This window comes from Acipenser ruthenus, chromosome 6 (assembly GCF_902713425.1).
Source record: "Acipenser ruthenus chromosome 6, fAciRut3.2 maternal haplotype, whole genome shotgun sequence".
NCBI classification, from domain to species: Eukaryota; Metazoa; Chordata; class Actinopteri; order Acipenseriformes; family Acipenseridae; genus Acipenser; species Acipenser ruthenus.
Genome location: NC_081194.1, coordinates 15,103,617 through 15,116,619, shown reverse-complemented (window position 1 = coordinate 15,116,619; position 13,003 = coordinate 15,103,617). Strand labels below are relative to the sequence as shown.

General features: G+C 36.7%; 1 protein-coding gene and 1 non-coding gene across 2 annotated transcripts; one reads left to right on the top strand and one right to left on the bottom strand.

Moving 5' to 3' along the window:
* Positions 1-263: 263 nt before the first annotated feature.
* LOC117410415 (retinol dehydrogenase 13-like) lies at positions 264-11,171 on the bottom strand. The gene is made up of 7 exons (XM_059025068.1): positions 10,991-11,171; positions 9,708-9,920; positions 8,373-8,465; positions 4,963-5,174; positions 3,555-3,794; positions 2,860-2,940; positions 264-855 (listed from the first exon to the last, which is right to left on the bottom strand). Exons 1-5 carry the CDS (start codon positions 11,052-11,054, stop codon positions 3,780-3,782), a joined length of 597 nt encoding a protein of 198 aa, XP_058881051.1. The 5' UTR covers positions 11,055-11,171; the 3' UTR covers positions 264-855; positions 2,860-2,940; positions 3,555-3,779.
* LOC117411623 (U5 spliceosomal RNA) lies at positions 2,324-2,437 on the top strand. The gene has a single exon (XR_004545815.3). It is a non-coding gene; the product is annotated as a U5 spliceosomal RNA (small nuclear RNA).
* Positions 11,172-13,003: the final 1,832 nt, after the last annotated feature.

Here is a 13,003-nt window from a genome sequence, read left to right as displayed (position 1 = left end):
TGTGTAATTTCATGGTACTTTTATAAGAACAGTAGGATACAGAGATCAGGAATGGACAATCTGAGAGTGTGATCTCAGAAGTAGCATTACCCTTAAGGTTCTTCATATAATTAACTACATAATGAAGCAATGACTAGTGCTTTGGATTTGCCCCTTTCAATCTGAATTTGACATCCACCAAATCAGTCCTGCTGACTGGTTGCTATGTTATGTTGTATATTTAATTGCAGGAGAAAGAATTGGAATCCTAATGCAAATTAATGCCACAGATTCCTCTTACTATCATAAGATTCACACAATACAAATAAAAAAAGATTAGATGCTGCACATCTACAGTATATGGTTTATATAGAGATGTTTGGCAGGTTTTTTTTATTTTTTTCAAATTAATTGTACCATCCTTTCCAAAAAAAAAAAATTAAAAATTAAAAAAAATGGAATAAACAAGAATGCTGTCAGAATATGGTCGAATTGTAATTAAGAATATCTTTGGAGAAGTTTTTTTTTTTTGACTGCCATGTTATTATTATGCACAAATGGTGTTATAAACTAATCTATTTTTGTTGTGCTTGCAGTGAGGAATCCTTACACAGGACACAAATACCTTTGTGGAGCTTTTCAGTCCAGTATTGTTCTATTGGAGTGGGTTGAACTAATGCAGAAGTTTATGCTGATCAAGATATGTTACAGTTATTTTATTAAGGTTCTTTTATTTTTTGTTTGTTGTTTTTTTCTAATATTTTTTGTTGTTGTTGTTGTTGTTGTTGTAGAACATAGATTTCCTCTTGCCTTGTCCACTTGAGGTCTTTGAAATGCTGGTTGTTCCTGAGCAAGAGTACCCGTTGATCTGCGTTGCTGTCAGTAAAGGAACAGAGTTCAAACAGGTGGTACGGTTTGAGAACATCAACCCCACCTCTACCTCCTCATGGTTTACAGAAACAGGTTTGTGTATACAGTGCAAAACTATCACTGGCATACTGCAGAAAAATATTTTGATCCTAATAAATAGAACTGCAGATGCCTGAACTTAGAGTAGTCGGATATAATGCTGAACGTCCACTACATAATGTAGAATTCATAATAATTTGGGAAATTGAGCTCCCTTCAGTATTAATCTTAATTGCGAGCTATTTATACACAGTGGCTGTCATCTGCAGCAGTAGTAAGTAAATGAGGGGTCCATACATCTGAATTTAACATCCACAAAATCAGTCCTTCTACGACTGGTTGCTGTGTTATGTTGTATATTTGAAGTAGACGGTTTCCTGTTTAGCTGGGTTTTTTTTTTTTTGTATTCAGTATTAAACTGATTGTTGGATTAAGGATGTCCTACAGATGTGAAGTGGCTTGTTAAAATGGACACTGAAATTACAGGTTTCTAATATTTTACATGTATTTATTCTTTGACAGGGAAAACTAGAGTACCCTTCATATGTATATCTTATTTCCAAGGGGCCCTCGGAACGGTAAACAAACAATAAGCAAACATAATTAGTAAAATAACTAAAATAAGTAAATAGAAAGCATTTTAAACACAGGTTCATTAGCAGTTATAATGCTTATACTACAAGCTCTTAAAGTGCAAAAATCTGCTATTATCTGAAAACTAAAATAAAGAATATGTCTTGTGCTTGTAAAAAAAAAAATAATAATAACTATCGGATCATTGCACTTTCTTTAATATCTGCATGGTATGTAGGATTGTGGCACATTCTCTAGGGGCCAGATTTTCAAAAACTTTCAATCTGGATAACAGTGATCCAGATTTTGTGATCAAAATTTATTTTATCTGGATCGTTTTGATCCAGTTTTTCAGAAAATGTCACAGCAGGATTATATATATATATCCAGATTACAAATAGTCAGGTATACGAAATCCGTTTTTTTAAGTAGTCCTTGATAGATTATAGTTTTTTTTTGTTTTTTTTTAAATAGGCCATTATTTATGATATATCCTAATTTGAAAAGATACAAGACTGGTGATAACTATGAGTATTAATACACAGCCTTATTTATTTCTTATGTTTTATGTAAAAAAAAAAAAAAAAACTCAGACAATTAACTTTTAATGCTACTGCACATATAAAGTATGCAAATAATATTTTATTTACTAGGCAGAAATGAAATAACTAAAACAAGATGCACAATAGAACGCATCAAAGTGGTGCTTAAGAGACCATTCGCTTGTCTGAATTACGTGTGTATGGGACCGCTAGAAGCATACAACACAATTCTAGCTTACATTGTTTACACAATATCACTATCAATCGCAGTGTACCAGCAATTGAAGGCTTACTCTGAAACTCCAAAAAGTTCCATAGACATACTCTGGCTTCTCTTCAAATCGTATAACTCTTTCGCCTTTTACTAAAGATTTCCGTGGAGAGGAACATTTACGAGTTAACAATTTTTTTTGATGCCCTGTTTTTACAGGGCTTGCTCTGTAATGTGAAAAGTAGATTGATGTTAAGCATAGTATTTGTTTTGAATTAAAATAAAACATAGAACCAGGAGACAACCAGTAGTAGGTTGGAATGATACATTAAGAACTTGATACACAAAAAACACTTTTATGTTCCATTGGTAGACTGCATACTAGTTCTCAGAAAGAGCTGCACTAATTTGCATACCCATGATTCCTTGTACACACAGACTATCCAAATCAAATAAGGCAGTTTGTAATTATATACACAAAGGGAGTATATTTGTATTTATGTATAGGCAGGCATAACCAATTGTATTTTACAATTTTAATGAGAAATACATGTATTACACATTTATCAGGAGGACGGAATTACCACAATATTTTTTTGTTTTTTTAAGCAATTTTTTTCTAAAGCTTTTTTTTATATGTTTTACCTAATGGACTTCAGTTCTACTTCAGCAGTCATCCCTGGGTCTGTTTTCAGCTTTATTTTTCCAGATATTCCATACTGCCATCTGTTGGTAAGAAGAGGTATTGTAGTGCATCAGAAATTTAATGGATGGAAGATCCTCAAGGTTGGGCAGTTCTCAATTGTACCTCTAGGTGGCACTCGATTGTTAAAAGCTGGTGACCTTATTACTGTGTGTGACAAACTGACAACACAACTGTGGCAGGCAGGCCTTACAAGTAACTGGGAATTAGTTATTTTTCTCTAATTTTTGGGTTGAGCATAACAACTCTCCAGACTCCTGGTGGAGTAGTATTTAACATTGTACTGAATAAAACAGAACAGAAATCTAAATGTGTTCTTATCTAAACAAATGAAATGAAAATATATTGTATTTCCTATTGGAAACAATGAAGACATACCCTACTACTGTACAGTTTGTGTGGAAAATGTGATATGTGTGGGATCTCTTGGGATCTCTTAAATGCCTTATTGTTCTTGTGATCTGATCCAGCGAGTCCTGATCTGTGGTATTACTTCAGTGTGTGTAACCTGTTGACATGTTACCAAATAAAGTAACGTGACAAAATTGACATTTGTTTCCTGTACTTTATTCAACATTCCAGATGGGCTCAAGTAAACTAGTAATGTAGTACAACATATTAATGTAAACGTACTTACATGTATTCAATGGATTTAACTGCAAATCATTATTAGTAATACACAGTGTCATTCAGAAAGGCATGGCACCCGCATGTTGTCATGACTGGTAGCAAACTGGTTCAGAGTCTTGATCAGAGCTGGACCTGGAGTCTACAAGGTGTTGGGATGTCTCCTTAAGAATCAAAGACCTCTCCAGAGTTCATAAGTACACATCACGTAGGCTGTCAACTAGATTGAGATTCTTCAGAATTTAGACAGCTGAAAAAGCATGAATTACTATAATAATGTATTACAAAGAGAAACATATGGAAATAATCCAAGATGGTCTTTTATAAACATGTAATGAACTTTACAGGAAAATAGCTCAAATTAGGTACAGTAAATTCCTTCAAATTTGTTTTTGTTGAAAACTAATACAAGGATATAAAATGCATCAAATTAGCACAGTGGTTGGTGTTCACTTGTGCATAATAAAACAAAAAGTAATGGTATACTGTATATAATGCACCATTTAGCTTGGGTGACTTACAGTATGACAATGGTTATATGGGCAAAAGGACATTTTAATTGAAAAAAAAAAAAAAAAAGCCCAGCAGTTGAATATGGATCTTATTTGCCTTTTGACATTTTAATACTGAGGTTTTCAATTTACAAGTGTTTGGCAATTGATCTAAATGCCTCAGTGCCTTTAATGTGTTCTGTAGTTACTTCCTTTATCTAAATTATTATTATTATTTATTTCTTAGCAGACGCCCTTATCCAGGGCGACTTACAATTGTTACAAGATATCACATTATTTTTACATACAGTTACCCATTTATACAGTTGGATTTTTACTGGAGCAATCTAGGTAAAGTACCTTGCTCAAGGGTACAGCAGCAGTGTTCCCCACCGGGGATTGAACCCACAACCCTCCGGTCAAGAGTCCAGCGCCCTAACCACTACTCCGCACTGCTGCCCTAATGACAGGATCCAGAGCCAGACACTGCCAGCCACATTACACTCCCAGAAGATATGGGCTGGTGTTTCTCTCTTGCGGCACTGCATAGGGGCATGTTTCTACTTGGGCTAGTCCCCTCCTGAACATGAACGCTCGAGTGGGAAGTGAACTGTGGACGGTGTTCCATACTATATCCTTCTGGACATTACTGAGGCAGCTGTGAGACACATTCTCCCAGATTTTTTGGCTTTGGGTCAGGGAGAAAGTAGCTACTTTTACAATTTCCTTTTTGCAAGATGTTTAGTTAAAGCCTTGTATTCCCAGGAGGCCAATTTTGCTTTATCTAAGCCCAGTTTGTATACAATGTCCCTTAAAATTCTATAATTCAATGGGGAGGTCCCAGGAATACGGCACAGTGTTGTCAATAGTGCAGAGGCTCAAGGCCCTGAGACAGGTGGCAAAGTAGAAGCGATTTATGTAACATACCTTCCTGTCCAGGGCCTGGATGTTCTTGATGGGTTGCGTGAGCCCCTGCACTCGGATGATCTGCACAACGTCCGGAACCCCCTTACCTCCCTTCTTTTCGGCTTTATTCATAGTCGCTCGCTTTACTCTCTCCATCTTGCTGCCCCAGACAAAGCGGTAGATAATGTGGTCCACCACTTTTTTGGTGGTCCTGTCTGGGGGAAAGATTTTTCCTACGTAAGAGAGAATGGGGAAAAGTATAGACTTTGTTATTAATACTTTACCCGTCATTGTTAAGGATCTTGTGCTCCATCCGCCGATCTTTTTATGAACCTGGTTAATGGCCGCCATCCAGCTCTGGGCCCCCGAGCTATTGTTCTCGAAAATGAGGCAAAGAATCTTGTTTTTTTGTCCTTTTTGACAGGGTACGTGTCCAACAGTTCCCTATCTACCAGCCAATTTTTAGACGCGTAGACTTCGCTCTTGGACTTATTAACCCTTAGCGGTCCATTTATTCAGCGCGTCTCAGGCACGTCAGGTCCAATTTATTTTCACACGCGCTGTTTATTTTAGACACGCTGTTTAAAAGTATTTTTTTTCACAGTAAAACAGGTTTAAAAGGCACTACATATCAACAGGACACTCAGTACTGCATCTCCAGCCTCGCCCCAACCCTTGTTCGCTGTATTTTACACATAGCTCTTCATAGTAGTGCATACCGATAAATCATCTCCTGATCACTCGTTTTGTCACCAAACTCCTCAATAATGCAATCCGCAAAGGGTTAATCACTGCCCCGGTCGCCGTGCAGTACTTCTCAAGGATATTACTAATCCGAGGTACCGACGATTTGTCGGTGCAAATTAGTGACACATCGTCCATATATGCTGTTGTTTTTACCTGGACCCTGTTGGATCCAGGCAGCTGGAAACCAGTTATGTTGGTATCCCTATTGACTGCCTGCAGGAGGGGTTCAATGCACACGACATAAAGCAGTGGGGATAGTGGGCAACCCTGTCTGACACCTGACTGGATAGAAATTTTACCAGTCAGGTGTCTGTTCCCCAAGACTCGGGTACTAATATTGATATATATAGCTTTAACCCACTCCCTAAGTCCAGGAACGAATTTCATCTGGTCCATCACTTTGTACATATATTCATGGCTTACCCTATCGAACCACTTCTCCTGTTCAAGGTTGAACAGGCAGAGGGGATGGTTCCGTTCTCTTGAATAAGCCAGAATGTCCCTAGTTAATATTAAAATATCAGTGATGGACCTCCCTGGGACACCACAAGCCTGGTCGGGGCCAATGACCAAAGGGAGGTGTACTTGTAGCTGGAGCATCAGAGCTTTGGCTAATATCTTGTAGTCCACTTTCTTATGAAGGAGAGTAATTACACTCTCCCGCACAGAAGGGCCCAACCGCTTCTCCCTGTAGACCGCTCTGTAGACCTCCGCTAGATGGACTTTTAGCGTGTCCCAAAAAAGATGGTAATTCTCACCCGTGATGCCATCTGGACCTGGCGTCTTACCGGTGTTCATGGTCTTAGCCGCCTGGGTGAGCTCCTCCAACATAAGTTCTGGCTCCTCCTTCTCCTCCTCCTCCTCGTCCCGCTCCGAGTCAGGCTCCAACTGGCTCAGGAACCACTCTATCAGGGTGTCATCTGTAGCTTTGATGTTATATAGATCCCTATAGAAGTTCTCTACCACTTTTTTAACTCCATCACTACCCTCTACTATCCTCCCACTGCTGTCGAGTATGGAGGACATCAAGTGCCGCTTCTCCCTCGTTTTCTGGAAGAAGCGGGTACACTTTTCATCTGCCTCCATTTTTTGCACTTTTGCATTATGCATGACCTTTCGTTGTTCCTCCCTACAAAGCAATGAAAGATCTAACTTGGTCTGGGCTATCTCGTCACTTACAGGGAACCCCCAAAGCTGTAGCAGGCTCAGACACCTTTAGGGCAGCATTCAGGTGTTTATATTTGGCCCTCCTTTCTTTTGCTTTCCTCTTGCCTGCTGCTATGAAATAGCCCTTAGTTCTTATTTTGACCATCTCCCACCACTCTATAGGGGAGTTGAATAGGTCAAGCAAAGTGGTCCACTCGACAAGCCTGCTCTTATAGACTGCAGCTATGGAGGGGTCGCGCTTGTGGGGGGGGAAAAAAAAAGATCTTCTGTTACAAATATTTTTTGTGTTGGTCAGAACAATTTCTTGTGAGGGTTTGGGCAATTTATTTTGCGGAGGCTTAGCCTCCCCAAGCCTCTTATATGCGCCGCCTATGGCTCCGTCTTTGTAGTCTTGTTTGTCTCTTTCATGCAGTTTTCATTTGTATGATTTCAGCTCATTTTCCAACTGTCTCGTAATTCATCCATTGTTTTTTTGTTCATGTGAGTTGCATTCCTCCAATTTTATTTTACTCTGTAGCTTCTCTTTGAGCTGTAACACTTCCATTTTCTTCAATTCACTTTTAGGTTTTGTTTGTTCAATAATTAGCAGGATCGAGTCTAATGAGCATTTATTCAACACCTGTTCCCTCTTTTTTAATTTGTTGGTTTTTTACTAATTCTTAGTCCTCGTAGTACTTGCTTAGCTCTCCAATATTCAGGGAAATAGCATGCCATTTTAAACAAATTTCTTTATTACCCACATAGTCCAATCTGGATTTCAGGTTCAAATGATGATTAAAAAAATGCATATTGTTCAAAAAGAAAACAAACATTTTTCAGGATGTTTGGACTCACTCCAGGATTGAAACTTAATCTCTGTTTTTTCTTAAAATGGTAAACATCTTTGTCTTTTACTAAATATTTGTGTGGAGAGGAGCATTTAAAAGTTTCAAATTTTTTTTTTGAAGCTCTGCAAGTGGCTTCCCATTCTAGTCAAAAAAATAATACATTTGTATTGCTCATCATTTCCGTTAATGATTAATAAACAATAGGCAGAACTTACGGTGATTTGTACTTTTATAAAGTCCTGACTTTTTGCTCAATACATATGGAGATAACAATAACATACAATATTGTTTGAATTGGTTGAAATGATTAGTAAATGTCTTCCATCATCTGCAAGCCATAGGTTTTTTCGCACCTGTCATGTATACAGGGTGTAACAGTTGAAGGCATGCACATCCTATAAACAAGTGACTTGTTGGGCTCACACAAAAAAATAAATAAATAAATTAAAAAATCTGGGATGACATGTACAATACTATATCACAGCCTATGACTTCATGTCATTTTTGCCCTGCTATTGCTGTGATGAGCAGTTTGACACAATGCCATTAATCAAAAACACTCAATAAGCTACACAAGACAAGTAGGAATACATGAAACATGAAAGATAATTGATTAAGTCATCTCCTCGAAAGAGCTGAACAGTCGCTCTTTGTGCTAAATTGAAGTTGTCAAAAACTGTGTTTGCTCACCTAGTACTGCGCTTGAAAATTGAGACTGATGCATCCCTGTGTGCTCGGTCTCAACTACTCCGGGGTGAAGCGCGTTGACTGTTACTCCAGTACCTTTAAAAGGAACCATACATTTCAGACATTAATAATGCTCTTAAATGCTGCAGATTGGAAACTTGAGCCAACCAGCCATGTTTATGAAAATCTAATTCTAGTTAACATTTTCATAGGTACACAACATTTGATTAATTATACACTTGCTGTGACCCTAGGAATTTTTATAAATTGTAGGCTAATCTAATTTTATATTTTGCATTAACTGTTTTGGTTTTTTTTTTTGGCCAGTCAGCATAGACACATACAAGCGTATCCTAACTACAGGACAATTGAAAACATTAAATTGACAATATTCACTGGCTTCATTTTTAATTTTCAGCTGTCTCCACTTCTGACATATTATTGGCATGTATCCAGTAAATTGTGATGTATTCGTTTTTCTATAAATTATACAGTTGTAGTCAAAAGTTTACATACCCCATTGGAAATGTATAATTTTAATAGAAATTTCTCGAAAACAAAGAATTTTAGAAAAATCTTTTTGTAACAAAAGTTTTGCTTCTGTGGATGAGGAAAAAAAGTTACAAGCAATAGATGTCTACAATTATTTATTCCACCAATTTTTTTGCAAAACTCAAAAAATGCTAATTCAAAAGTATTCATACTCTTTGATGCTATTATAGTATTGTCTACAAGGTGCTAGAAATTTCAATATGATAATAAAGAACCTAATTCTAGAAAAGTCTAGAAAATGCTGGATTGTAGGTGAACATTCTTAGAGTATAAAAAGGTTTGGCATATGATGATTGCTGTCATTACCAATAAGTCAATATGGGAAAAAGTAAAGAGCTATCTGAAGACCTTAGGCAGATTTATTGTCCTTTGACTGCAACTGTATATAATAAATATAAAATTCCCATTTGGTTGCTCATTTTATCAGTCTCAGAAAAATTATGCATCCAAAGTTATCCATATAGGGTAAATATGAAACACAGACGAGATCTGTAATTGGCCTTTAAAGAAAATGGAAGTGGCAGTTAATAATGAGAGACAATTATGGCATAATTGTCATAACTGTCCCTCATTATTAATTGATGTTTTTAATTAGCCAGTAGCTACTGTGTTATTTACTTAATTATTGACAGCAGTTAGTTAGTCTCTATTAAGGCATCTTGAGGTATATGACTGAATTGCTGGTTAGTTTGTGCAAATTCTGGAGTGAATTTCTACAGGCCCTAATATATAAAAACATTCCAGTAAATCATTAGAGTGAAGATCTTTTCTGATTATCTTACTTACCCGGCAGTTGCCTGACCAGCTCTTTTGTAATCAGCACATTTGCAAGCTTACTTTGGCAGTAGGCCACCTTTGTATTATATTTTTTATTTTCCCAGTTCAGATAGTTAAAATCCATCTCTCCCACTACGTGAGCCAGCGAGGAGACATTTATGATGCGGCTGGGCGCTGAGTGCTTCATCATATCCAGCAAGAGGTTGGTTAACAGAAAGTGGCCTGCATGAAATTACAGAAAAACACAGTTTATTTACTGAATTCTCGAAAATGTGTATGCATCACTTCCAGGAAATCTGGACTCCACATGCTGATGTTAAATACCCTCTACATCAAAGTATACAAGGATAAAGTTGTACTGTTCAAAACTACTTTAAATTCTGCCAAGACTAAATCATTTTTCACAGACATGTACCCAGGGTTATATAGCTTACTATGCTAAACATTGTAGCATATAATGATTTAAAAAAGAAAAAAGGTAAACATTTCCTCTGTATTGCACTGTCAATGTCTAAAATAATAAAAAAGTAGATTACCATGGCCTTTATCCACAGCATGTAAGCTTGACATACAGACAGATTGATGGACCAGACCAAGTTTAATCAATATTGAATAAGTGCTTCTCCGGGTTTCTGAACAATGTAAATGTGGCACAGACAGAACATTGGCCTTCATATTTCTCCAGATTATAATCTCTCAGTAATTTGTCTTTAGTAAATGTCATCAGAATTTGACATGGGTTTCTCTAGATATGACTCAATAACTTCTGCTAAAGAATGTTCTTAGCAAGATGCATCATAATCTCTAAATATAAACAAATCTGTAAATGATAGTTAAGACTGTCAGACAGATAAACCGTTTACTAATGCACCAAGATTAGGATATAATCAATAGCTAAATAAGCAAGCTTTCTCATGAACTAACAAGCAGTTCTTTACATTTATGAAAAACTAAAGCATGACACACATTTTAATGTCCTCCAAACCATTCTTAGGAAATCATTACTTCATTCCTCTGTAACTTTTACAGGAACAGCAGCCAAACAAGGAAGTCCATCTGATGGGTTTTAATCACAATCTTAATGTATTGTAATTTTTGGAATTCCTGCTTTCCTGCCAATATTAATTGGCTGAACCATATTCTTTTATAAAACTGAATGTTTGAGTTGACAATATTTCCAACCACTTTTGAATGAGGATTAAGAAAATAGACAATTCCAGAGGTTATATTTCAGTCTGAGATCAGAGTAACTAAAATTTTGTCATAGGTCCATAAATAAAATGTTTGCTTACCTAAATGGTTAACCCCAAACTGCATTTCAAATCCATCTTCGGTTTGCCAGTGAGGGCATCTCATTACTCCTGCATTATTGATCAGTATGTCTACACGCTGCTCTTCTGCAACCCAATAAAAATTCAATTTCAATATGAGGTTAGTTTATAAATAACCAACAGTGGCGACAGCAAGGACAGACCTAGATTTAAAAAGAGGAGGCTGGTGTCAGCCGTGTTTACTGGGAGGCACAGTAGTTTTAATAAAAACATTTTTAAAAAATCTACCGTGAGTACCTTTACAGGACTGAACTGAAAGGGAAATCAAGGCTATTGCCACACCTTTACAAGTTGTTTCGGCTCCATTCAAGTTTGACTTCTGGACAGCCCTAAACACTCTAACATCACATACAAAACAGTATTTTAAAAATCTTATTCTTGTCCCCACTTTGTTTATTAACATTGCCACTAATTCAAACTGCAATAAATATAGGGGACCAAGTTTGTCCTAATTGTGCCTTATTTAATCTTTACTGGACATTAAACTTGGCCCCTTTTGTAGATATCACATCTTTATAGTGCATCTCTATTTATTCTAATCTGGGGTCTTCATAGCAGTCGGTATTGTAAGGTCCCACTACCTGGTACAAGCATCTCTTTAACATGACTTTAATGTTTTTTTTGTTTTTGCTGATTTATACTCAAGAGCTTTTGAATTTTGGTGTTCAGCTACTGAGTTTAAGACGGCGACAACAATCTCCCTTCATTTATTTTCTTTGTAAATTCTCGAATAGATTTTGTTGAAGCCAGGTCAAGATGTCTCGCATACACACTGTGACTCAAGGTCTCCCTGCTTATTCCTTTAGCAGCATTCTCACACTTCACCATATCTCAAAAGCACATTATAATCCGGCCTAGAAAAAAAAAAAAAAAAAGACAAAACAAGAACGTTCATGCCATGTTTCTGCAGTTAATTGATTCCCTGAAAAGTGGCTACATTGACAGAGAAAGTCCTAAAATTAAGACATGAATTTCAAAACAATACAATACACTGTCTCAAGCGTGTGGTCTCTTTACACACAGTGTGGAAATGTTTAGTCTGTATCTAAAATGGTTTGTGAGATATGAGCGATTGAGATACAGCAGCGCACATCCTGAAAACTGGTAATTACTACAAAATGTTAAACTTGTACAACAACCCATCAGTGTTAATGTATATCCAAGATTTAAGCACAATAATAATGTTACTTCTTCTGGCAAGTTCACGTGCTGTCTCTTTACCTATACCTGTTATTATGACCATCCCATCTTTTTTTTGCTTGGGCAGATGCCACCACTTATACATCCCTAAAAATAAATAACATAATCTTGGTTGTGTAACTGAATAAATCTAAAAAAAAAAAATGACACCAATGTAGCTATTCACTAACATTTTCCTGCCAAATTAGTAACTACAAAAGCTTTGGGTGCCATGCACAAGCTGATATAATTACTCACTTTTTCACAGTTTCTGATTGCAAAAGCAAATCTTGACTCGGACTTGTAGGCGGTTAATCTGGACATGGCATTACATCATACCATTTCCCCCATATTAATAATCTAAGGTCCATTGGTCTAAAGTCTGAGGGGTGCAGTTTTGTAACCTTGAACTGTTGCATTCATAGTACATAGCAATGTACTTTAAAAAGCAATGATAAACTTTGACATTGTGTTGTGATTATTTGTACTATCTATATTAGTTTCCAGTTAATTTTAAAAATGATAAATGAGTATAGGAAATAAAATAGAGAAAATCAACGTTGTAGTACTGGAATAACTTGGGACAATGAACTGTCTGCACCCACCTGATTAAACTCTGTTGTGGTTCTATGTTTAATAACTACCTTGTAGACCCCACAAAAGCAATCCAGACAAAAGCTTAATTATTTGAATGCATTTCACCAATTCAGTTCCTATAACAGACACGGGTACTATGACTAGTGCAAAGCAAAATACTTGCAGATTAGTTATTGCAAAGCAGTATTGTTTCTCGCT